The sequence below is a fragment of the Canis lupus genome, chromosome 17 (assembly GCF_003254725.2).
Source record: "Canis lupus dingo isolate Sandy chromosome 17, ASM325472v2, whole genome shotgun sequence".
NCBI lineage: Eukaryota > Metazoa > Chordata > Mammalia > Carnivora > Canidae > Canis > Canis lupus.
Genome location: NC_064259.1, coordinates 39,060,297 through 39,085,950, shown reverse-complemented (window position 1 = coordinate 39,085,950; position 25,654 = coordinate 39,060,297). Strand labels below are relative to the sequence as shown.

General features: G+C 40.4%; 2 protein-coding genes and 1 non-coding gene across 25 annotated transcripts in view; 2 read left to right on the top strand and 1 right to left on the bottom strand.

Annotated features, from left to right (window-relative positions):
• PTCD3 (pentatricopeptide repeat domain 3) overlaps positions 1-18,396 on the top strand; it is a 29,983-nt gene extending 11,587 nt beyond the window's left edge. For all 6 annotated transcript variants that reach the window (XM_025453840.3, XM_025453839.3, XM_025453838.3 and 3 more), the window contains 19 exons: positions 419-523; positions 2,313-2,436; positions 4,279-4,394; positions 5,381-5,448; positions 6,607-6,694; positions 7,089-7,149; positions 7,439-7,524; positions 8,376-8,520; positions 9,210-9,260; positions 11,137-11,226; positions 11,519-11,547; positions 12,397-12,503; positions 13,474-13,552; positions 13,643-13,733; positions 14,766-14,851; positions 15,331-15,479; positions 16,764-16,805; positions 17,361-17,519; positions 17,795-18,396. In XM_025453840.3, the coding sequence (XP_025309625.1) occupies positions 419-523; positions 2,313-2,436; positions 4,279-4,394; positions 5,381-5,448; positions 6,607-6,694; positions 7,089-7,149; positions 7,439-7,524; positions 8,376-8,520; positions 9,210-9,260; positions 11,137-11,226; positions 11,519-11,547; positions 12,397-12,503; positions 13,474-13,552; positions 13,643-13,733; positions 14,766-14,851; positions 15,331-15,479; positions 16,764-16,805; positions 17,361-17,519; positions 17,795-17,873 (1,755 nt within the window). In that variant the 3' untranslated portion in view covers positions 17,874-18,396. The remainder of the gene's footprint in view (positions 1-418; positions 524-2,312; positions 2,437-4,278; positions 4,395-5,380; positions 5,449-6,606; positions 6,695-7,088; positions 7,150-7,438; positions 7,525-8,375; positions 8,521-9,209; positions 9,261-11,136; positions 11,227-11,518; positions 11,548-12,396; positions 12,504-13,473; positions 13,553-13,642; positions 13,734-14,765; positions 14,852-15,330; positions 15,480-16,763; positions 16,806-17,360; positions 17,520-17,794) is intronic.
• Positions 16,328-16,462, top strand: LOC112665140 (small nucleolar RNA SNORD94). Its single transcript, XR_003140245.1, has one exon. It is a non-coding gene; the product is annotated as a small nucleolar RNA SNORD94 (small nucleolar RNA).
• A 5,867-nt stretch (positions 18,397-24,263) lies between the features above and the next one.
• IMMT (inner membrane mitochondrial protein) overlaps positions 24,264-25,654 on the bottom strand; it is a 37,196-nt gene continuing 35,805 nt past the window's right edge. For all 18 annotated transcript variants that reach the window (XM_049095548.1, XM_025453830.3, XM_025453831.3 and 15 more), the window contains one exon: positions 24,264-25,208. In XM_049095548.1, coding sequence (XP_048951505.1) covers positions 24,595-25,208 — 614 coding nt within the window. In that variant the 3' untranslated portion in view covers positions 24,264-24,594. The remainder of the gene's footprint in view (positions 25,209-25,654) is intronic.

Below are 25,654 nucleotides of genomic sequence, written 5' to 3'. Positions count from 1 at the left end.
GGTTGTTTGGGTACAAGCATGGATGGATATAGAATTTTACTTAGGTGTAAAAACTTTTGAAAAGTTAACAGATGCTGTTAACTGTTAGAGATAACTCTTTAGACTCTGAATCCTTTGCTACTTTTTTCATAGTTTTAGAGCGAGGCTGTGGAAAAGATTTGGGATTTAATTCTTAGGGCTCTTTCACACTGAAGCAGTCCACTCGGTTTCAGTGCACTGGTTTTGTATACCACAAGCTGTGTATGACCAAAAATGTCACACTCAGTAGCAGAGGTGCACATGCGGTGGTGTGTAATTTAGCTTCTAATTGGGTTTCTATGTAATATTGCATTCTTTTTGAGGGGGTGGATAATACTTGCTGAGGGTGTAATTCTGATCTTTTGAGTCAGTTTATATCTAAATCCTTTTCTTTATATAGCGTTTGTTTTTACTGGCAAAGAAGTCTGGAGAGAACGCAGCAAAGTTTATTATTAATTTACATCCCAAATATTTTCAGAAGGACATAGCTGAACCTCATATACCGGTAAGGAGAGGTAATTGTGATTTTTCAGGTATTACTATGTAAATGTATATTAAACCAAGTTTTCATGGCTAATATTTGAGTAGCCAGTTGAATGTCCTCAGTATTTGTTTGAAGTCTGCTGATGTGTATAGTTACCTTTTTTTTTTTTTTTTTAAGATTTTATTTATTTATTCATGATAGTCACAGAGGAGAGAGAGAGAGGCAGAAACACAGGCAGAGGGAGAAGCAGGCTCCATGCACCCGGAGCCCGACATGGGATTCGATCCCGGGTCTCCAGGATCGCGCCCTGGGCCAAAGGCAGGCGCCAAACCGCGGTGCCACCCAGGGATCCCTTGTGTATAGTTATCTTTGCTTACAGTAGTAACTTTTTTTTCTTTTACTGCTATACGTATTTGGTCCTCATCCTGTTTTCCCCATTTGACTTCTGTAACACCAGAATCTTCAATCTTTACCCCTGTGATTGTTCTTTTTAGTTTCTTTGAGTAGCTTTTCTGTCCATCCCTCATGTTGGTGTCTCCAGAGGTTTCCGTGCTCAGTCATTGTCTCGTTCCTGTCTGCAGTCTTCCTGTTTCAGCAGCCCTCATGTTCCATTTGGCATTCTTCTATATCTGGCCCACTATCCCTCTGCTTTGATAGCCCAATGTCCTGGTTTCCCTTCAGAGCCTGTCAACCCTTCTGCCTTTGACTATGAATTCCAGACTCTATTTCCAGCCACCTCTGTGTCATGTAGTCATGAGGTGTGAGTGTCATGCAGCACATGCTGAGTGTTACCCATTGTGCTTGGTGCTGTCATTATAGTGGCAAGTGGAACAGAGGCACCCCTGCCCTCTGGGGTTTATTAGTGAAAATAGTAGCCTCAGGCTCATATCCCAGACTCCTTTCTTCCCAAAATGCCTGCAGCCAAGCACAGCCTCCTGCTTCTCAAGCGGCAACTCCCAGTGACAAAATTGGAGGTCTGCGATTGTGCAGGTGACAGTGCCGGTTGTCCTCTGCAGGACAATGGCAGTGATGGAATGGTCAGTTGCTGGCCCACCCACACCCCTGGATGTTTCTAACTAGCTGTTACTCTTCGGTGCTTATTAGCTCGCTTCTGCTTGAAGCCTCCCGTGGGTCCCTGCTTCCTTGGCAGGCAGCAATGTCACACATCCCGGATCTCCCATTATTGATGTTCACACTGCACTGTAAATCTTTTCTTCTTTTCCTCTCTGATAAATGGGGAGAACCCTGAAGGTAGAGGATGATTTTCATCTCTGTGTCTCCCATGCCTTGCTCTGTGTCTGGCAGAAAATGGCCGGCATTCAATAAATATTAAAATAAACTGGTTAGGTAAAATCAGTGTACCCTGGTGATGGTAAATGTTCAGAGAGTAAAAGAAGTATGAGCGATGAAAAGTTTCTGCCCTTACAACCAGGTATACTCTTGACACGAAACAAGATAGGGACAAAAGGAGAAGGGATAGTTTTGACAGGCGACAAAGTTAAGTTCAACTTGAAGTTGGGGGAGTTAGTTGGAAACTGGATTCTTTAGATATGGCTTAAATATTTATTTATATATATATATATATGCTTTTCAGTCAAACTAGAAAATAGCTAAATGGTTTTGTCTCAGATACCGGAGGTAGTCTCTTTTTTGTTTTAAATTGTATTCCCTACAAAGATGTACACGTGGCGCATGAAACAGGAATTGGGACAGTGAAGTTTTGTTTTGGTGTGTTGTTGGACAGAGTTTAGTCCTGCTCAGCTATTGTCCCTTTACCTGTTTGTGGTAACTAGCCATCTTCTTTTCTTAGTGTTTAATGCCCGAGTACTTTGAACCTCAGATTGAAGATATAAGCGAAGCAGCCTTGAAGGAAAGAATCAAGCTCAAAAAAGTCAAAGCCTCTGTGGACATGTTTGATCAACTCTTGCAAGCAGGTGACTCAGTTCATTTAAAGCTCCTCTGGGAACATGGGCTTTGGAAGTGGGCTGTGGATGCGTGATCCTGCTGGTCATGAGTAAAAGTTAGAAGGATCTCTGCCTAATGTTGTGTTCCTACTTTTAAGAGTTTAGTAGTTAAAAAAAAAAAAAAAAAAGTTTAATAGTATTTCAAGTTCTGCTTCAGCCTTACTTTTGAATTATAAGCTAGATGGAGTTGGACCTTAGTTTCCTGTGCTCCTGGGTTGTATTGTGTAGCAGATAGAGAAATTATAGAACCATTCTTCCTTGGCTTCCATTTTTAACCCTAGGCATATACGTACTGTATTCACATTTCTTGTACTCCTTGTGTTTAGAGGCATAAACTGGTAAAAAAAGGAATATTTAAAAAGGAAAGAACACTAACCTGAGTTACTGAGATACTGATTCTAAATCTAATGTGAATTAACTCTGTAGCCTTGGAAAGATCACAGTTCTGCAGCACTTCTGTCTCTCAAATTCTCTGGCTCTCTGAATTTAATCTGGGTGAACATCTAGTGATATAGATCTAAATTGCATGGCTTGTAAACTACCAGGAGAGGAATATACCTATAGTAGCATCAAAGGCAGCAGGACTGTAAGTTCATGGACCACAGAATGCTCTTCAGTGATTTAGGATAACAATCAACCAGACATAAAAGAGATAGGAACTGGACTGAGTAATTCTTGAACACATTCTTGAACACAAGAAGCCTTTACAGCAAGCTGTGTTTGACTTGGGAATTTTAGTGTGTGGTCTGCTCTGGTATTGGATGTACTAATGAATTGCTGATGTGTGTTATAATTTACGGATGCCTTTCCCTCTGCTTGTTGAATATGATAAGTCTGCATTCAGGTTCTTAGTGCTCAGCTCTGTCTTCCTCTGGTTTTACACACTGTGCTTATGCACGTGCAGACATTAAGTAAGCGGTTCTGAAGACCGTGTGTCAGACCCACAGCTCAGAGTAACAGAAGAAGACAACATGCCATGGGGGAGGTTAGAAGAAGTTTTACCTTCAAGACCTCAATAAGTACCAAAGCCTTTGCATGGCATTTCACATAATTTGATTCTGTAGTACCTTAGGAATTGCTGTGTTTTATAATCATTTTATAAAGGAAACTGATTAAATTTCCAGTTTTAAGATAGTATGATCCAGTCCAGTTACCCTCCGGAGCTTCTCTCCATTCTGCTGTGCTCTTTTCAGAGGTTTTAAATTTCCTAATGGGCATTTTTAATGTCAGTATATTTTCAGAAAAATGCAGGTACTTTATTTTGCAAATACTATATCTCATACTGCCTGTTTCCTTTTTTTCTTAGTATCAAGATGGGAGCATAATGTTTTTGAGTAACAGTTTTTAAGAGCTACTATAATTAGACACTTGTGCTAGTATTTCTAGGCAAGTATTCCAGTGAGGGCCCAGATCCAAGTGGAATAATTCTGCTTGCATATGTAAAATTGGAACTGGGCCAGGGAAACTTAAGTGGCAGTAATTTGCACTCAGAGTGTTGGGTTTGGAGACAATAGTTAAAACCTTGAGTTTCTTGGGGGTTATGAGTATGTACAAAGTGAGCACAGGGTCAGGCTTTGTCTTGTGTTTTAGTCCCTCATGTCAGGCCACACGGTTGCTAGGTATTGTGTTTGCATCTCTTCAGATGTTTCTGTTGACATGGAGTGTATGCTCATCCATTCTTAGAGTGCTGAAGGATACAAAATATGTAGCCAAGAAAGCTCTAGCTTGTAGAAAAAGTGAAGAATTTTAATCCAGTAAGCTTCCGTTCTTTAATGTTTCAAGGATTCTTTCCCTTTCTTCTCCTCCCCACAGGAACCACTGTATCTTTGGAAACAAGTAACAGTCTCTTGGACTTACTGTGTTATTATGGTGACCGGGAGCCCTCAACTGATAATCATTTTCAGCAAAGTGGAAAATCAGAGGAGCTGGTAAGCTTAAAAATATTTTGACTTTGCCTACCACATGCAGTCAAAACGTTGAGCAGAAACATTAGGCAAGCCCCTCTGTTGTTGTTACTCAGAGTGACCAGATGATAGGTAAGGAACAGGGAAAGATTCCATGGCCCCAGCCCCCTCAAAAATGCATACATATGTGGGCAGCAAGTAGTGAGCACACTGTTGGGGCTCTAGAACAGTACTGTGCCAAGAGCTGGCCTGTAGATAAGAAGTCCTATCTTAATTACTCAACCCAGGAGTTGTAGAAAAAGATCCCACATACATCTTTGGATCATGTGAACAAAGGTTATGTACATCATTTTCATAATATATTCATACTTGTAAAAATTTGAAAGACAGACTGGATGTCCAGTGTCATGTAATTGAATTATGCTGTGTGGTGATAGAGAGGACTAGCATAGGTCTATTCATCTGTGGAAAGATGCATCATATATTGCTAAGTGAGAAGATAGGCCAGATGATAATATTCCATCTTTATAAAATATTTTCATATTGCATAAGGGAAAATGAAAAATTAAGTGCTTTTTCTTCCATTTTTGTCTGGTTTTCCTCCACTAAATGTGGATTGTTTATATATGAAATCATTAAGTCTTTTCAAATGTATAGGCATATATGTTGTTTCTGTGTGGTTCAAGCACAGTCAGCTCAAGCCAGGCTGTGTTTGAGTTTCCAGTTCCTCCCTCTGGGCTAGGCTGTGCAGGCGACTGGCTTCATCTCTCTTCCAGCCTGTCAGTTCTTGCTTTAAGTGCTAGCTTTACTTTCATCTCTAAGTGAGCTGATGTCTGCTGAAAAAAGTATCCCTTTTTTTAGGTGAACATTTACTGGGTTTTTTCTTCATCTTCTATTGGCTCTGTATTTCTTTTATTTTTTCGAGGTTTCCTTTGCCTTTCTGATTTCAAGTATTCTAACTAGGAGGGTGCATTCTGTTGTCATTTTTTGTTGATGATGATTCATTTCAGGAAGAGGACACAGGAGAAAATGATAAGAAATCTAAGAAGGCTGATGATCAGTTTGGAGTCACATGGAGGTAGGTTATAAATCATTAGAACTTGGTAGTACTGTTCTTTATGGGGCGTGGCATGCTCCCCATCACCCCCTTAAGAAGATACGCTCCTGAAGTTTTCTAAAATTGAATTTGTTTCTAGTGTACAGTACAAATGTCACCATTGGTATTCCTCTGCATTTAGAGCTCATTTCATAAGTTTACTTCCAACCAGCAGTACAGGGTTGACACTTCACTCTTTTCCTCCCTACCACCCATTTCATTTCATGTCACCTTCACATAGTATTGATTCCTTGGGTAGTTTGACCAGTGGTCCTACTGTCCAATTTATACCTCCCTTTCTGAAAGTCTGGATATTTTTGTGAGAACACACATGCCCTAGAATATAGTTCTAAATTAAGGCTGCTGGCCAGCAGGCAGAAATGCTCAGCATTTCCAGACAAAAGGTGAATAACGTTTAACATTTGAGAATTTAACTGAATAGAAACGTCTGGTAAAAGATATTTCACATGGATGTATGGAGAAGGAAAGCTACCATTAAGATCTGAAGTCTTTTGTGAAGTGAAAAATTGAGTAGAATCAAAGATTAAATTTCTTGTAGTTTTTCATAATTTCGCATGCTGGTTAAGAATATGGGCTTTGCCATATCATCCTGACTCAAATCCCAGTTCTGATTTCTGAGACCTCTTTATAAGAGACAGAATCAAGATACAGCATAGTCTGTAAAACATCGTTATGTTTATTGATTGGTTGATTGATTAAAAGAAGATGCACCAGAGTGTGATGTGTACACACACTAGGATATGAAAGAGAGACGCTAGAGAAACTACTTGTCCGTGGTGGCCTCTGGGGAGTTGTATATGGTTGAGAGAGGGTGGGGAAACTCCACTGTGTGCCCGGTGTACACTTTGCTTTTTGTTCTGTATTGTGAGTATCTATTAATGTTTTTGTAAAAATTTTCAGTCCTGATTCTGTCACTTAACTGCCAGGCTCTGAACCACTTGAGGTTTTCGAGCCTTGGTTTTTCTCACTTTTCAGAACGATAAACATGTCTCTCTTCCTCTCTGGATTGTGAGAGTTGTGTGTATAAAGTGCTTGGCACATTGTGAACTCTCAGTAGATTGTGGTAGCCGTTGGTTTTTCCTATTACCCCTGGTTCACATTTATTCTTACTGTGTCTAGGGCAAAAAACAATGCTGAGAGAATCTTTGCTCTAATCCCAGAAAAAAACTCCTATTCCTACTGCACAATGATCCGAGGAATGGTGAAGGTAACGTTTTATATTTTTATCTTTAATTTCCACTAAATCAGGATTTTTCATCCTTAGATTGATTGACAATTGGGCCAGATAATTTGTTGTCATGAGGGCTCTCCATTGTATTGTAGAATGTTTAGTAGCTCCCTATCCTCTACCTACTGCATGTCAGTACTACATCTTCCCCAACCCCCAGTTGTGACAACTAGAAATAGCTCCAGGAATTACCAAATGTCACCTGGGATGCAGAATTGCTGCAGTAGAGTATAAATTTCATGAGAACTGGGACCTTGTCTGTTTCGTTTGCTATTGTATTCCGAAACCCTAAACCCTAAAACAGTAGATGTACAAATATTTCTTAAGTGAACATGTTTGACAATGCTGAGTTTTTGTATTTTCTCTCTCCCAGCACCGAGCTCTTGTGCAGGCATTAAACTTGTATGCTGAATTATTAAACAACAGACTCAAGGGTAAGTGTGTTTGTAGAGAATTTTCCTCTTTCCTTTTCTTTCCTTAAGAATCTGTAACATCTTTGAATCTACAGAATATTTGGATCTTCCTCACCTTTGGGCTCACTTTTAATCTTTTCTTGTGGTATTGGTGGTAGAAGCTGGAGGAGAGATCAGAGCAGGGAGTGATTGTCTAGTTTTGTGAACATATATTAATGAGCTAGGAGCCACATGTGCATTACTGCTTCGTTAAACTGAGCCATTTAGGAATTCAGCCCAAATTTTGTTAAGGTTTTTTCCTCTTTTACAGCTGATGTGTACACCTTCAATGCACTGATTGAAGCAACAGCATTGAATATGAATGAGAAATCAGAGGACAAATGGAATAATATACTGGTAAGGAGGAACCCTCATTTTTGTTTTCTAGTGGGTCTGAAATATCTTTTCCTAGAAATACAGGGGATGGAGACCACACTTATTGAGCATTTTCATGGCAGATACTATGACACTGGACACTCAGCAGTTGCATGTTTACACCCTCCCAGCAACCCTATAGTTAAATTATCTGCATGTGAGAAGAAAAAGTTGCTTGACCAGAGTCTGTGACTAAAATTCAAAAAGACTTCGGTTGCTCTGTTGATTTCTCATAGTTTTATTACAAAAATAATGCATATTTCCTGAAACCTTTATATCAAGTAAAGTTTGAAAAAAAATTATATTCAGTGGATTGAGGTAATTAAAGAATAGAAATGTTTTTATGTTTTTACACTGTACGGTTTGTGTGTTTTTGTACCATACTGCTCATTTTAGAGGAAAACACCCCCATTCATTCTAATCTGTTCTTCTGCTTTACTAGGCAGGGAGTGAAGACAGACACCTTGATCAAGTGAGGTGGGGTGACTGAATGGAGTGACTTCTGTAAAAGGCAAAGTCACTGGTCCTGCTGATAATTCTTTTTTTTTTTTAAGCTTTTATTTATTTATTCATGAGAGACACACAGAGAGAGAGAGGCAGGCTCCATGCAGGGAACCGGATATGGGACTCGATCCTGGGTCTCCAGGATCATGCCCTGGGCCAAAGGCAACGCTAAACCGCTGGGCCACCCAGGCTGCCAGATAATTCTTAAATTAGGGATATATTTATTAACTTTAGACTTAGCCAGAGTGCCAAATTCTTTTTTAGTGTGTAATATTAGTTAATTTACCCACCCAGGTGTAAATAAGACCTACTTCTTTTGATTCAACTAGGAGCTCCTAAAACAAATGGCTGCACAGAAGGTGAAACCAAATCTGCAAACATTTAATACTATTCTGAAATGCCTCCGAAGATTTCAGGCATTTGGAAGATTGCCAGCCTTACAGACCTTTCGTGAAATGAAAGCCATCGGAATAGGTGAGTATGTATCCTGGTGTCCGTCACTGGAGGCTGAGACACTGCTGAACCAAGGGCTTAGATCCAGATGAGCAAAAAAGAAATGGTGAACTCTTTTTGCTTTTTAAGTAATGTGTTGAGAATTCCTGATCTGCCATTTGGCACACTTAATTACATGCATTTACTAAAGATGGGAGCTCCTTTATCGTCATGTGTTTTATAGCAAATTACAATGTTTTTTTAATATTTTGGGTACTTTCCTGTGGATTTCTTCATCCTGGGGAGAACTATTTACTTAAGAGTTAGTTTTAAATCCCATGATATTTCCTAGCCTAATTAGGTATTTGAACCCAACTGTGCTACTGTGTTTATAGTTTTCAGTAATTTTTAAAAGTTGTTTGGGAATCAGTTCATTTCAGTATACTTAGTGTTCTTGAGTGAAGGATCATAGTACTTTATAATATTTAGTAATGATACGTCAAGGCTTGCTTGCATGTGTGTCAAGGCTTTCTATAAGAGATTCTTTATATTTTTCCACTTAACATTAATCAAAATGAGCTAGTAAAGGTCTTTGTTCAGAGGAATAGTAATGTATTCTCTTAAATAGCATGTTCAGTGTGTTTTTTTAAGTCAGTGTGCCTCAGTAAACTGTTTTTGGATAGCCGGGTTTGACTTGTTTCTTATTTTTTTCTATCCACCTGGTAATTTAGAACCCTCGCTGGCAACATACCACCATGTTATCCAGTTGTTTTATCACCATGGTATGTATGACATTGTGTATTAACTTATGTAGAAAGCTGACCCAGCTCTCTTATGTTTATGTGAGTATTTGCTGTAGGCTTCTTTTGCTCTATATGATTTTCAGAATAGAGAACTCCCAAATTAACGTTATCCTGTAGCCTGGGCAGAAAGTTACCCTTGAAGGTAGTAACCTTGTTTGTTACGGAAAACTTCAGCTGGAGGGGACGGGGCCATTAAATGTACTGTTGGTATACGATTACAAATGGTCAGAAGGTATGTTATTCTGGAGTTCTTTTGCCTCTCCAGAGCTGTGCTTTCCACTAAAATAGCCATTAGTCACACATGCCTATTTAATTAAAATTAAATGGTATTTAAGACTCCTTCATTGCATTAGTGCCAGGTGGCCACGTGTGGCTACTGGCTACTGTATTCAGTGATACAGCAACAGAACATTTCCATTTTTAAGGAAATTACTGGACAGTGCTGCTCCGTGGTAACCTTAACCTTATTTTGAAGCCTTGTGGGAGAACTTTTTAGCTCTGTTTGTCACCTACTTTAGGTCAGCCAGATCCTATTGGAGCTGTGCTCTGTTGAACAGACTTTGGAGCAAGGCACATCTGAGTTGAAATTTCACCTCTGTCATTTACCAGCTATGCCAAAGGAACTCGATACCTTACCTGAGTAAATACCGTCGGACTGTAATGATTAAATGAACTGTGTCCAGTGTCTTGGAAGACATATAGTAAGCACTCATAGTCTGTCAGTTCTTATCCATTTGGCCCAACCTGAGAAAGAACCAGTGGTGGGTTCAGAAATGACCGCTCCAGTCCTTCTCTACTGCAGTAGACTTTATAGATATAAAACAGAAGAACTTGATTGTCCGTGTTTTGGTAGGCTAATTTTACAAAATCCACATCCTCATCTATAGGGAAGAGTTTTATCTTTTAGGGTAGGGGGAAAGAGGTAAACAATTTCCACAGTAATTGGATCTTCTTCTGAAATTTTACTCAGTCTTGACGTTGTAGTGAAACTGGTGCTTCTGACCCCAAAGCCTGTTGCATTTTTCTCTATTGTCACACATCACTTTGATTTCGTTTCTAACCAAAGTCTGTGGTCCTGTTTCCTAAATAACACTCGGAAACATGGGGGCAGGCTCAGAGGAGGAGTGTCAGTTTGCCTTACAGGTATGTGAGCTAGCTACCTGCAGTTGACAACGTCTAGGTAGTTATTCAAAAGAAAGCCTAAAGATTGAAAGGATACATATAAAGTAAATTATTATGTAACTAATAAAATGATTAGGAATGCTAGCAAATGGGAATACGTTTAAGGAAATTCTAGGAATACATCTATACTGTCATTAAAACTAATCACTTGAAAAGTGGATAAGATACAGAGCGGATTTGGATGAATAAGGTGTAAGGAATTGTATAGGTGCATTTTCTACCTATTAGTACCCACTTCATGTGATTTTTAAGAGGATTGCCTATATCCATTAATCCTACAGTTTTCTTTTTCTGGCCTTTTCATCTTGATTATACTTCAAAGCAACACAAATGATTCGCAAAAAACATGTTTGTTTTTCTAAGTATGCAGGTTTGGTTGTGTGCTTGTCTCCCACTTTGGTGAAAGTCAAGCTTAAGACAAGACTAGGGAGGGAGGGAAAGTCCCCTGGGAGCACATAGACAAAGAGCCAGAACTGCTCCAGATCGTATGCACAGTTCTGCTGTGTACTGTGCCTCTGCTCCTTTAGAGAGCATGCATCCCCGCCGGCTCTCTACTGGGTAGTATGCCGAGGGTGGAGGGAGAAGTGTGGAGCCTTGGACTGCGTGCCATGTGGGTGGGTGGTGTTACAGAAGGGGACGACTGATAAAACCTCATTGCTCTCTCATTCTGCAGAAAACCCTTCAAAAGGATCATCCCGCATCATCTATGATATTATGAATGAAATAACAGGACAGAAATTTACCCCAAAGGACCCAGATGACGGTATGCACAGAAATTGCTTGTGTGAAACAAAAAGCCTGCTTTCCTGATTGCCAGTTATTAGAGGCTTTATGATGAGGACAGAGTTTAATGTAGCTTTTCTTATGGGTGATTATTCTGTGGAAGTCAAAATATGTGTAGCACATTGCTGTATGCTTCCTCTCCTCTAGAATTTTTATTCCTTTAGGTTTAACTTACCATTAACAATTCTATTGCTAGGATTTTTATTAATGCTGCTCACTTGAAAATATATTTTATCCATTGTAACTGAGACTTTGTGAACTTTTATTTTCAGATATGTTTTTTCAGTCGGCCATGAGAGTTGTAAGTACTATTTTCTTGCTTGACTTTTGTTTTTCTTTTTCCTTTTATCCACTTAAATTAATCTGTAACTGGAGCCAGGGTGGGTGGGGTTCCCTGATTCTCTCTTTCTCTTTTATTTATGTTTTTACTACAAATTTTCTTTTTTTCCTCTTAAACTTTATACTAACTCACATAGCATCCCTTACCCTTTGTTTATTCTGTATATTGTCTTTTTTCACACTTTTGTTCAATAAGGTTTCAGAGTATTTCATATTTGCTTATTAATGACTTTTTGAAATGGCAAAGGGCTGTTTTGAATTTTGGTTTTTCATTTTGTGCTAACCAGAAGTAGTTTAAAACCGTTTTAGGATGGATCAGCATATTGTTCCCTAAGGATAATTGCTTTCCAAAAGTTTAGTCTATATCCTTGCAGGTTTTTTATTCTACTATTCAAACACACACAGCCAGACACATTTCCATGATATTTTATTTGTTGACAACATAGTATTTCATGGGAGGGAGGGACTACAATTTACTTAAAAGTCTGTGAGTGCATTTTGGAATTACTTCCTGGGTTTTGTAGAACAGTGTTGCTGAAGTGAGCACTCCATCTGTCTTTTATGCACGTGACTAGGTGTTTTCATAGGATTGATTTCTACAGGCATCAAAATCACTTTATTTTAAATTTCATTTCAAATTTTAAATTGGGGTGGGTTTGTTTTCCCCTCAATATTACAACTCATTTGCTGTCAACCAGTAATACATTGAATCAGCATGAATATTTCCACAAATAACTATTTTTTTTAGTGATCAAGCCACTGTTTGGCTGATAAACTTGAGTGATGCTTATTACTGCTTGCAAATTTTCAGTGCTCATTTCTCAGAGATCTAGAACTTGCTTATCAAGTACATGGCCTTTTAAACACTGGAGACAACTGGAAATTCATTGGACCAGATCATCGGCGTAATTTCTATTAGTAAGTGTGCTAGAAATGTATCCTTTTGCATTATTGGAACCTCTTTAAGCAATCACTTAGTCAATTCTGCAAGTGGGAGACTATGGGGTAGCACTCCCATGTCACCTCTGCAGGCAGCATGTCCGTAACTTGCAGTACATGTTAATTGAGCACTTGGAAATTCAAGCAGTGGTAAAACAGATTTGCCAGACTGAGATGTCTGATGTGTATCTTTTAGGCTCTTTTTCTTTGTAACACTTTAAATGTATATATCTTTTTTCTCTGCACCCTATATTATATTTTTGAATGTATAACAGGGTGGATCCCTAACAATTTCAGTATAACCTCTTTGTTTTTTGTCTTTGTAAGGTTTTGTTTATTTGAGAGAGAGTGAGGGATAGAGAAGGGGCAGGGGGAGCAGCAGAGGGAGAGGGAAAAGCAGACTCCCTGCTGAGCAGGGAACCCAATGTGGGGCTCAGTACTGGGACTCCAGGATCATGACCCAAGCCAAAGGCAGACACTGAACCAAATAAGCCACACAGGCACTCCAGCCTCTTGTTTTTAAAGATGAAAATACAGAGATGAAGCCCAAAGAGACTCCTTTAATGAGTCTGACTTCAGGTAATTAAAAACAAATAAGAACTTAAGGAGGCAGCCTATTAATAGGCATGTGATGATTGTCTATTGTGTGTCCATATCCTTGCTTCACATTGCATGCTTTTAAAATGAAGGTGTTGTCACTGCTTGCCATGGCCTGAGAGCATACTGAGGAGGCAATCATGAATCGCTAGTTGTGGATAAGAAGTTATTTAATTGGGAATTCCAGAGAGCATAGTTAGCACCTCCCAGGTCAAGCATTGGCCCACATAACTTGACATTGTAACTTATAAATTGATTTTAAATTCTGTGTAACATATCATTATATAAGCTGTGCTGTAACATTCTATTGTTAGGCATCTGAGACTAAAGCTACCTTTTCTCTCCATTACAGTTCTAAGTTTTTCAGTTTGCTTTGTCTCATGGAACAAATTGATGTCACTTTGAAGTGGTATAAGGACCTGGTACCTTCCGTAAGATGATTCATTACTTATCATTGTAAATGTGTTTGGTGTCTTTACTGATTAACATTTTAAAAATATGTTTGTATTTCTCTTAATCAGGTATTCTTTCCCCGTTCCCAAACTTTGATAGATCTTCTCCAAGCATTGGATGTGGCCAACCGACTAGAAGTGATTCCTCAAATTTGGAAAGGTTGGTTTCAGCATGTTTGTTCAGGCCCATCTCACTTCATTGTCCTACATTTGGTTAACAAACACGTTAACATTGTTAGGGATGGAAATTTCTAATTTTCACTAAATTGAATCTATTAGTTAAGGTTTGCTTCATGGTTGCTGGCTCACAGTGCATATTGGACTATGTGAGTAAAAATGCATTGAACATGACCTAAATTAGTTCCTTTGTGACAGGAAAAGGTAGACTTTTGTGCATTTGTTGTATGATATGACAAAGGGAAGATCAGTGCTAATTACATACACACCCTAAATCAATTCTGGTCTCCATCCCTGAAGCCTTTGTTAGTCCTCTACATCATGCTGCTCTTCATGACTCAGTTGTTAACCAGTCAGTGATACTTAGGTCTCTAAGAAATAGGCGTGATTATGGGTTTCTGTGTATAAACTGGCTATAGAAGATGCTGTATCTCTTTTTCTATATGACTGAGCACGACTTGAGTTTCTGTCAGCTTCAAGTTTCCATGTCTGAACAATGAGACAAGCACCCTGATCTACTATCTCATGAGATTGTAGTGACTGTTAACATACAACGTCATTGACAATTACCAAGTGCCATAAAACAGGTGTCTTATCATATCGAGCCTGGTAGCTGCCCGAGAGTAATTGACTGGGAGCAGGTTACTGCCTTTCATTGCTCCTTCGTCCCTTTTTTTTTTTTTTTTTTTTTTTAATATTTTAATTACTTACTCATGAGAGAGACACAGGCAGAGGGAGAAGCAGGCTCCTTGCGGGGAGCCCGAAGTGGAACTCGATTCCAGAACCCCCAAGATCACTTCCTGAGCCAAAGGCAGACACTCAACCACTGAGCCACCCAGGTGCCCTTCCATCCATTCTTAACACGAATTATCCTGCTGGTTTTCTTGGAGTCTGGAATAAATAATGTCAGCAACTTCCTTTCACCCACCAAAAACTATGACAGTGGACAAGGTCAGTGAAAGAGTTTTGGTTTTATGTGACAATGATCATTTCTTTGTTCTTTTTCTGTTTCAAGATAGTAAAGAATATGGTCACACTTTTCGCAGTGACCTCAAAGAAGAGATTCTGATGCTCATGGCGAGGGATCAGCACCCACCAGAGGTAGGGTATATCCAGATTCAAGTCCTGTTACAGTGTGAGATGTGTGCTAGTCAGTATTTTCTCCAACATTGTGGACCCAGAGAGGGTAATTCCCTTGGTTTCTTCTAGGGAAACTGAATTCTGCCACCTAAACCCAGATTTAAATTCTGTATCTAAACATATGTAGCAAGTAGCAGAATCCCGTTTCTAAAGTCCCTTTCATTCCTCAGGTCCAAAAGCAAGTTTCTTTCTGGCTTGACAGTAATAGCTTTTTGAAAAAAATCCTATCTAAAAGGAAAATCCATCTTGTATTTGAAAGATGTGGCCAGTTTGCAAATCACTTACCCCAGGCCAGGGCGCATTCTTCCTTGATTACTCGTCACTCCACATGTGAGTGGCAAACTGCATTGCTCTAAGATGTCAGTGCTTCTTTGGAGTCTCCTGAACCTGATTCTCATAAAACCAACCAGGCAGTTCTGCTGACTCTCAGAGCCTCTCAGCTTCAGGTGGCGTTTGCAGACTGTGCCGCAGATATCAAATCCACTTACGAGAGCCAGGATGCCAGACAGACTGCTCCTGATTGGCCAGCCAACTCTCTGAACTGTATAGCTGTCCTCTTTTTAAGGGCTGGGAGAACCCAGGAAGCCTGGTGAGTACAAAACCACAAGTGTAAATTAGAAGCATTTGTACTTGAATCTCAGAGAACATTTTGCCTGGTCACAAGTTTTCTAATTTGACTGTATAATGAGTTTTCTATGGGAACTGCAAGTGACAACTGAAAAGGAAACTTTTGGAAGACCAGTATGGTATATACATTGTATTTAAGAGATGACGCCATCTAGTGAGCTAATTCTCTTTCTGACCTGTTTTATATATTCATGGCCAAATAGTCACTTACCTGTTCACTTAACTGGAATGTTCAAAGAAAGTTATTTTTTAATATGTTTTGGGCATTTGACTTATCCATGTATTTCACTCAATGCTTAAAATGCAGGCTGTGCCCTTGGGACTTGTGGAAATTGGCATTTACAAACATGGCCTTGACTAAAACCATCTTTGTTTCACTGTATAGCTGTGTTAGGTGTTTTCATCAGCACCCCATTCACATACTAATTCTTAAGAATGTGTTTGTGAATGGAGCCCTTACATGCATTCCTTTTTCCAAAAGCAGAGAAGTTAACAAAAGAATACTTTGTAGGAGTAGTCCTGATAAGAGTGGTATGGCTGTATTTTGTTCTGGGTAGAAATATGTGTTCTAACAGTAAGTGGGGTACTTGTATATGGCATTTTCAACACAAAGTGTTGATTTGAACGGAGGATTGTCAGCCCAAAATGTGGCTGTTCACTATCTTGAGGAAAAAGCTGGTGAATGAAGGCATTGCCGCCTAAACTTGTCTTAGGAGTGTGAATCACACATATAGCCTGCTGCACTGCTGGTGACAAAAACCTTTGATGCTCAAATTTTTAAACTCCTGTTGACACACACTTGTTATGAATCAGGCTGTGATGATTGGCGCAGGGGTACGGACCTCAGCTGAGTCATGGGAGCTGAATGTATGTGTTTCTCCTTTGTCTTGCATGTGGCAGGATGCTGGGGAGCACTTACAGGAGACTTGCCTCAATCTGAGCCTGCTCTTCACAACGTAATTCTAGGATACTGATCTCATTCTGGGATTGTGAGAGAGGAAAGAGATCCCACTCAGTTGCATCCCTCTCTTCCAGCTACCCACAGGGTGTCGTCTTTTTTCCTGGGAGGACTGAAGTGATCCTCTAGAAGAGGATACACCACCCCCCCCACCACCCCCAATAATCCTCAACAGATTTGCTTGGGAAATTTGAAATGTACCTACATGAAGTTAGGAAAGAGGGAACTGAACCGCTACTATCTGCTCACCTTCTGTTTATTATCTTTCTTGTATCTCGTCTTGAACAGGAAAATGTTGGGGCTTTTCAGGAAGCACAATAAGATCCCTGGGTAAGTTGAAGTTAACAGGTCTGCCTCGGTATATCCAGGAAATAGGTGCATGGTTTTAACTCTTACCATGGGGTGATTGGGATTTTTTTTTTTTTTTTTACATACTTTAGTCACAGTGATTGAGCATTCTTCTGCTAGGCAAATGGACAGTTGCTTCCACCATCTAGGGTATCCTAGATTAAGGAAGCACTGTGTTTAATCTGCTTGGTGATTGCAGCACACTGGGGATACATTCAACAGATCCTTAGTGAAGGCATACTGAACCAGTGTTCCTTATATTTCTTTGGCCCATTAAAGTTAGTCTTCTGGGCAGCCCAGGTTGCTCAGTGGTTTAGCGCCGCCTTCAGCCCAGGGCCTGATCCTAGAGACGCGGGATCGAGTCCTTCATTGGGCTCTCTGCATGAAGCCTGCTTCTCCCTCTGCCTGTGTCTCTGCCCCCCACCCCCTCTGTCTCTCAGGAATAAATAAATAAAATCTTTTAAAAATAAATAAGTAAATCTTTGAAGGGATTCAGGGGTTGTTGGGGAATGTTGACTTTTTGTCTTTCTTTTACAGAAATAAGTTGCTGAATGAGTTTATGGATTCTGCAAAAGCATCCAACAGTCCTGCCCAGGCCATTGAGGTAGTGAAGCTGGCAGGTGCCTTCAGCTTGCCTATTTGTGAAGGCCTCACCCAGAGAGTGATGGCTGACTTTGCAATCAGCCAGGAACAAAAGTAAGTCCTGAATGGATAACATAAAGTGATAAAAATGGAGCAGACCATTTGTCTACCCATTCAATGTTTATAGCTTTTTGCCTCCTGAATTTTTTTCTTTGCGAAAAATCAGGATGCATTAATTTAGTTAGTTATTTCATTTGTCACATACATCAGAGAGGCCTATAGTTTTGGCTCTTGAAACCTTTTCCCCTTTCATTATAGTTCAGTGCAGCTGCAGAGTCCCCTCCCACAAGACTGAAATGCAGTGTAACCCTCGTTTATTTTCCTTACAGGGAAGCCCTGGGAAACCTAACGTCACTGACCAGTGACAGCGACAGCGACAGTGACAGTGACATCAGTGAAGGCATATAAAAGTGGGTGAATCAGGAGCAGCTATGGCCTAGCATAGCTATTGTAATTACACTTGAGAATTGACATCTCTGTTCAACCATATTGTGAAGAGAACAAGAGAATTCAGACTTCAACTTTTAAGAACAATAGATACCAGAGGGACTACTTAAATTCCGAATTTGATACTTACTAAGCCACCCATTTAAACAGAAGCCGACCTACCATTTTCATTTCTTTGGACACAGCTCCTGGTTTCAGCATAAGCTTTGTACCTACAGTGTTTGTTGGCCAACTTCACTGTTGCCCTTTGTGGTTTGCCCTCCCATCATGGACTTGGCCTTCATTGGCTGATTTGCAACCTTAGAAAAGGACGTGTCTAAAGGAGGTTTGCACATGTATCTCCATTGATACTAGATCAGTATACCAATTTTAGGGATATTTAGAGGTGAGAAATTTGCCATTGTTTAATCATTTCTAGGATGCGGAGTTTTAAGCTACATGTATGGGAAAATGAGGGCTGTAAATAAACACTAGGTAATGTGCATTGAGCGCAATTTTTTTTTTTTTTTTTTTAGCGCACTTCTCTTACTTTGACATAGCCTGTTTCCCCTGAGCCCTGGGATTTCTACAAGTGCTTCATCTCCCTTGCTTCCCCCTTTTTTGCCATCACCTTTAGTTGTGCTCTACTGAAAGTGGTCTAAAGTGAGGACTGCTAATCAAGAATCTCTAGTCTGGTATTTCTCTTACCACCAGAACTTTGAAACAGTATTGGAAGTTAACAGGAACCTGCATGGTTTATTAGGACCATTCTTAACCCTTCACCAGGGCTTCCACAAGCTGCTTTTGCTCATACCTGGTCCCAGATTAACTGAGAGACCCCATGAGTTCCCCACAGATGAACAGCTTCAACCTTACCCTGCCAGGGTTGGCATTTATGAGCAATTTTGTACTGTTGTCTGTTCCGTTTACATTTTCCATCCATTCTATCTAGGCCTAGATCCATTCGTGCATCTTCAGAAATCTAAGTATTGGTTCATGTTGTGTCCTAGATTGTGTTTAAGACATTTAATTCAAGGACAAAGGGGGCAGGGAAATGACAGCAAATAACTACTTAAGCATTCATGTGCATTATTCCTTGACATATCAAAGTGAACAAAAGGACCATTAAGAAAGGTTAGCTTTGGGCAGCCCTGTGGCTCAGCGGTTTAGAGCTGCCTTCAGCCCAGGGCCAGACCCTGGGGACCCGGGATCGAGTCCTGAGTTGGGCTCCCTGAATGGAGCCTGCTTCTCCCTCTGCCTGTGTCTCTGCCTCTCCCTCTCTCTCTGTGGATCTCTCATGATTAAATAAAGATCTTTTAATAAATAAAAGAAAGGTTAGCCTTTGATTTTGGTTTACAACTTCCAGGGAGAACCTGGCTTCCTGGAGGCTTCTCTTCTCTGTGCTCCTTCCCATCTCACCTATACATGCCTCGCTCTCTTGGCCAAGTACTCACTCACTGCAATCCCTACAAATGTGTGGCACACTTCTCCCCTTGCCAGCCCCCAACTGAATCCTCACCATAGTGCTTGGCAGCTATAGAGTTGATGGGACCCCATCTGGACTGAGGTCATGGTAATTTATAATGGACTTCAATGTAGTTCAGTTGTTTTAACTGCTATAGTGCCCACTCTAGGCAAAGAACTGCTTCAGACTTTCAGAAAATTTGCCCTATGTGATTGGTCTCCATTCTCGTTTTTAAAGTTTTAATCTCTACATTCAACATAGGGCTCAAACCTAACAACTCTGAGATCAAAAATCACGTGCTCTACCAATTGAGCCAGCCAGAGGCCCCTCCATCCTCATTTTTAAATATTTATTCACTGACTAGTGAAATATTAGCCTCTAATAGTAAAAGATGTTCTGTTTCTCTACTTTGTGCCAAAAGTCAACCTATCCATTTTTTTTTTCCAAAATAATAAAGGTTTATTTTTTTCTCAACAGTCCTGGGTGGATATATAGGTCAATGGAGCAGAGGTTCTGTTCTACTCAGGAATCTTCTATCTTGAGGCCTTACCTTCTCTAGAACCTTCATGAGAAGGGTCTTCCAGCTGGCAGAGTACATAAGAGCACCTGTTAACAATTTTCTGGGCCGAGTCTGGAAACTGCACATCTCTTCTGTTGGTCCCTGGCTCTCCCCTCAGTTTGCTGTCTTTCCTTACAATAGTCGCTGATACAACTCAAGCACTACATGCCTGAAAGGCATTTACTAAAATGAGTGGCTTTTTGGTCATGTACTAGTCATTTTTAAGACCACTTTTAACAGCTCTTAACAGTTCACAGATGTTAATATAGGAAAAACTTAAAAGTCAGCTCAGCATTTCCAACAAAATGGTATGAGAAAGATTTGAGTTATAAATCAATCCAGTTAGGACCAGAATCCAGTTTTGAAAAGCTCTGGAGCATTAATGACATAAAGCAACCCTGTTAAAATAATCTGAAAACAATATTTTGGGGCATTGGGAACTGAGGGTAGTTTTACTATTTTTTAGAAACTTACCAAAAAGGACCAGGAGAAATCAGAGAATCAAAAACAAATTGTGGAGTCACGACCCATAGAATGGAAAGGGTCAAAGGAGGAGTCCTGCTAAATATGAATAAATTTGTTCAAAATGCCTCAGATCACCAGTGCGTGGAAATTACAAACTGGCAGATCTGAGGTTTAAGAGAGCATTTGAGGACTCTAGCAATAAAATGTAGTCTTACGTTGGTCTTTAAACTGTAGGATTTGGAAGTCAAATGTGGATGATTAGAATACTGAAATGGGTTAGAAAAAGTACACCACATGCAATAAAGCTGTTTTGTGATGTATTTTATAGTGCAATAGATACATGCATATAGATACACACGTGTATAAGTGTACCTGGTCATGATGTAAATTATTTTCCTGCTGGTAAAGTTCAAGTTTAAGAACATTCAAATAGGATATGCTCTGAGATGGCAGTCACTGGAGCAAGGATGTGTTAGGGCAAGTTTATGGAGTCATTTAGCAGATCTTTAGAGGCAGAGTTGTAATTTACCAGAGAAAAGTATTTGATTTGGTTGATAATAGGCAATGTGCTAATGGAATGACAGAAATGTAAGATACACAGGATCTGGGCAGTGGAGGAACATCCACCCTGGCCCAGGAAGGAGCCTAAACTGTAAAAACCCAGTCCATCCAATCCACACAGCCATGGACTTCAGAGAATTCAGGACTGCTGGAGATAAAGCCCATGAACAGTTTACAGAGCTTAGCAGGATTTCAGACTCTTGAAAACTAAATGTCCAAGAGAAATAAAGGTTATGTGAGCATTTATTCCCAGGGAAACCTAAATTTTGCCACCAGTACCAGTGAAATCTGTTCCTACAATGATGGCACTACCGTAGGCTCTTGTTTTTTTAAAAAAAAGATTATTTGTAAAAAAAAAAAAAAAAAAAAAAAAAGATTATTTGTGAAACGCACAGAATTGGAGACCTAGGCAAAAGGAGAAGCACGCTCCCCGCAGAAAGCCTGATGTGGGACTAGATTCTGGGATCCAGGATCATGACCTGAGCCAAAGGCTCAATCATGGAGTCACCCAGGCAACCCTGGCTCTGGCCTCTTAATCCCTCAAGAACCCCTTCCTCTTCTGGTGACCAAGGGCAGTGTCCATACAACTAGCATGAACTAATGAGCCAGTGAAACCACATGACCTCCCCATGTAGAAAAGGACAGAGTGGCCAGCTATCTTCTTTCTCTTCAACCCCTGTCCTTTCTTACACTTTCCTGCTGACCTCATAGTCCCTAAAATGCTGCATTAGGGAGAAGAAAACCAGGAAGGTTCAACTTTGGTTTGTGATAACGGTGACCACTAGACCTGATGGAAGAGTGATTTGCCTGATATTGAATCCTTTTTATTTCCCGTGTATGTTAACTCATTATCTGTTCTTCACTGAGTTCAAGGAAGTTACTGTTGGGACAAATCATTTGGGACTTGGAGACTCCTTTTATCCAGAACCTGCTAAGAAAGAACAGAGGAGTTAATACTAAGGAAGAGAAAGACCATGGGCCTTAAAAAAGACTAACACTGCATTTTAGTTACATTATTGATTTTGAAACTCCAACAGTAAAGCAAAGATCAGAGTTTCAAAGTTCTATCTGGAGGCATGAGTTTAAAAATGTTGAACACTTGGGGATCCCTGGGTGGCGCAGCGGTTTAGCGCCTGCCTTTGGCCCAGGGCGCGATCCTGGAGACCCGGGATCGAATCCCACGTCGGGCTCCCGGTGCATGGAGCCTGCTTCTCCCTCTGCCTATGTCTCTGCCTCTCTCTCTCTCTCTCTGTGACTATCATAAATAAATAAAAATTAAAAAAAAAAACACTTAGAACAGCATTTGGCAAATTGTAAGTGCCAAATATACATTTAAAAAAAAAAATGTTGAACACTTCCTACAGCACTCAAGAGGGAGACAAGGTGTAACCCAATTTAAGGCTAAAATAGATTGAGACAATGAAAGCATGACAATGATTTGCTTCACACGATCAAGTCAGAAGTGGCAGAGATAGAACTTACCACTTATATTTTAAGTGAAAACCTGGTGAGTGAAGCTGCCTGGCTCTATATGCCCTGGGATGTATCCATCTTTCCCCAACTCTGCCTCTTTGGATTCCACTTTCATCAAGTAGAACTGAGAACCCATATAAAGGCCCTGTTCACTGAAGCGTTGGTGAGTGACATCTCAGGAAGATAGGAGTATTACTAGGCATGGAGAGAAATTCAAGGCTTGGCCAAGCAACCCCTTTCAGCATCATCCCATTTCCCAATATGCAATGGGGGTGAGGAGGTTAGTTAATGGAACTACTAAAATTTGAAAGCCAGTGGGTCTTCCTTATTTTGATTTATAGAGCTAAAATAAATTGTTCAATATTGTTTACTTATATGAGCCCAATCACATCTGATAAGAGTTATTTCCCAGCTCCTGGAGAAATTTAGATTTCCTTATACATGGTAATATTTTACATGCTACATAAGTCAAACAAGTAATAAGCACCTTTACTATGACGAACAGGTAAGCAGCTTTGCAAGTTAATGTATTTTTGCAATTTCATGCCATTCCAGAGGGGAAGAAAGGCTGAATTTAGAACAGCCTCATTATCTTCTGATAAAAATAGCCCACTCTAACTGCAGAAATTAAGGACATTACACAAAGAATGTGTTCCATCAGAGACACTACATACATTTTGTTAATTTAAGAATCTACTTAGGGGGCTCTTGGGTGGCTCAGTCAGCTAAGTATCTGCCTGCCTTTAGCTCATATCCCGGGTCCTGGGATCCAGCCCTACATCTGGCTCGCTCAGTGGGGAATCTGCTCCTCACTCTCCCTCTGTTCCTACCTCCCCCCACCACCACAACTGGTGCACTCTCAAATAAAATCTCAAAAAAAAAAAAAAATCTATTTAGGAGGAACATATAGAATATTAGTAGTACCAGCCAAGACCAAAATAGGACCAAAAGATCCCCAAATCAAAGGGCAAGTGTCATGCAAACTTCATGTAACAATCCAAATTCAGGGTCTGGCATATACCTCTGGAAATAGAATTCCTTTCACCTCCAGGATTTGCAGATGCTTTGCTCAGATAAAAGTGCCTCCTCAGTCACTTCGTGAACACAAACCCCAACAAAAAATTATGAAAAAATGTTGACAGTATTTTCATGGAATTAAAAAAAAAAAATCAAAGGTAGGATTTTTTTATGTTTACCCAATATGGCAACTGTCCTAACCTTCAGAGAAAAAAAGTTCTCTAGGTTTCAGGGCAATCCAGTTTATACCACAAAATTATTCGATACTGTTAAGATTCCAGGCTCACTACCCCCATACTTCAACGAAGAGATCCCAGTCTGAGTACCAGAAAGGAGCAAGGTCGATTACCAGGGTTTCAGAACTGAGAGTTGTCATCTGTTTTGAGGGCTGTTGAATTAATTTATGGGTAAAAGAAAAAAAGATCCCTGGATGGCTCAGCGGTTTGGTGCCTGCCTTTGGCCCAGGGCATGGTCCTGGGATCCTGGGGCCAAGTCCTGCATTGGGCTCCCTGTGTGGAGCCTGCTTCTCCCTCTGCCTGTTCTCTGCCTCTCTGTGTCTCTCATGAATAAAATCTTTTTAAAAAAATAAAAATATTTATAAAAATAATAAATATTTTGGCGTTGTGGCTTGTATATCACTGGAGTTTGACTAGTTGGAATCAGTTCACCAGAACCTTCAAAACCAAAAATAGACCTTGCACTTCTGGAACACAATTCACTACCTGGAAACTCAGTGCCCAGGACTTCCTACTTCTGTTGCTGCTTCTCAAAGAGACTGTCTACACATACAACAAACCAGAAATGGCACTTTTTGAAAAGGGATATCAACTACTCAGTTTTCATCTTTCTGTTTTATTCAGTTTGCTCCAAGGGCAAAATCAATAGTAATAGCGATCACAAACATTATTTTGATTGGCTCACAAGCCTGATCAGTAAAACCTGAAAAACGGATAATGTTACACAAGTTGCAAAGAAAGTACTCCTGGAGTTCACTGACATGATAGCAAGTGGAAATAATATAAATGCAACAGGTGTTAACATTTAGAACAGTACTTGTAACCTGCTCCTTCTTAGACAATTCTGGGACCCTGTTGCAAACTCTTCATATATCACTGCTGATTCCCTTTCACATAAAATAGGACTTTACAAAACTCTTCTGGACCTTACTCTTGCTGCACTTGAGTGGTTCCTATTCCTACAGCGCTGGCGTATGCCGTCAGGATTTCCACTATCTGTTTAGTTTCTAGGGTCATTCGGGCTTCCTTCAGCCAGTCCTGTGCCACTCGTCTGGACTCCCCTTTCAACTGATTGACAAACTTTGCTGCCAGCTCCAGATCACCATGCTCAATGCAATAGGAGGCATAGGACAGTAACTTAAAAGTGTTTATATCCTCAGGGCTGAGCTCCGCTGGTGGCTTCAGTTGCTGAGGCGGGAATAAGAGCAAAGACTGCAAGTAGGAGAGGAAGTACTGATATAAGCTATTTCTGGTTTCGTCAATCATCGCTACCCTTCGGGCCAGTTTTTGAACAGCATAGAAACGGGCTCTAAGGGTCTCTTCACTGTACACCCCACGGGTCAGGGACTCTGGAGGGATAGCTGCGGTTAGAGCTTGGGCAAATTCACTATCAGCACAGTTGACTCTGATGGCCTCAACCGCACTACCCAGCGGGACAGTGGGCAGGTCTGCAGATGCGGTCTTCATGCTATACTTTAATGCCTCCACTGAGAGCCAGAGTTGGTGGGCTTTTCTGGCCTCCTCTTCAGCAACTGCATGACCTATAAAGAAAAAAACGGCAAAGAAAAACATTTTCTCACCATCTAACTACATGTCCTTCTCAATACCTCCAGAGATCTGATGCACCCCATACCCTAAACAGGCTAAAGCCACACATGTAAATGATGGGGCCAGAGAGCCTTTTCCAACCTTCCCTACCATTATTTCCAGCATGTTCTTTCTTAGGAAGCTAGCCTCTTCATTAGGCAACATGGGAAGCCTAATTTGATGAGGACTTTTTTGTTTGTTTTTTTAGAGAAAGCGAACAGGGGAAAGACAGAGGGAGAGAGAATCTTGAGCAAGCTCCATGCCCAGTGTGGAGCCCAAAGCAGAGCTTGATCTCATGACCGCTGGGATCATGACCTGAGCCAAAATCAAGAGTCGGATGCTCTACCACCTGGGGCACCCAGGTGGCCCAGGGAGGACTTGATTTTAATAAAACCATGGA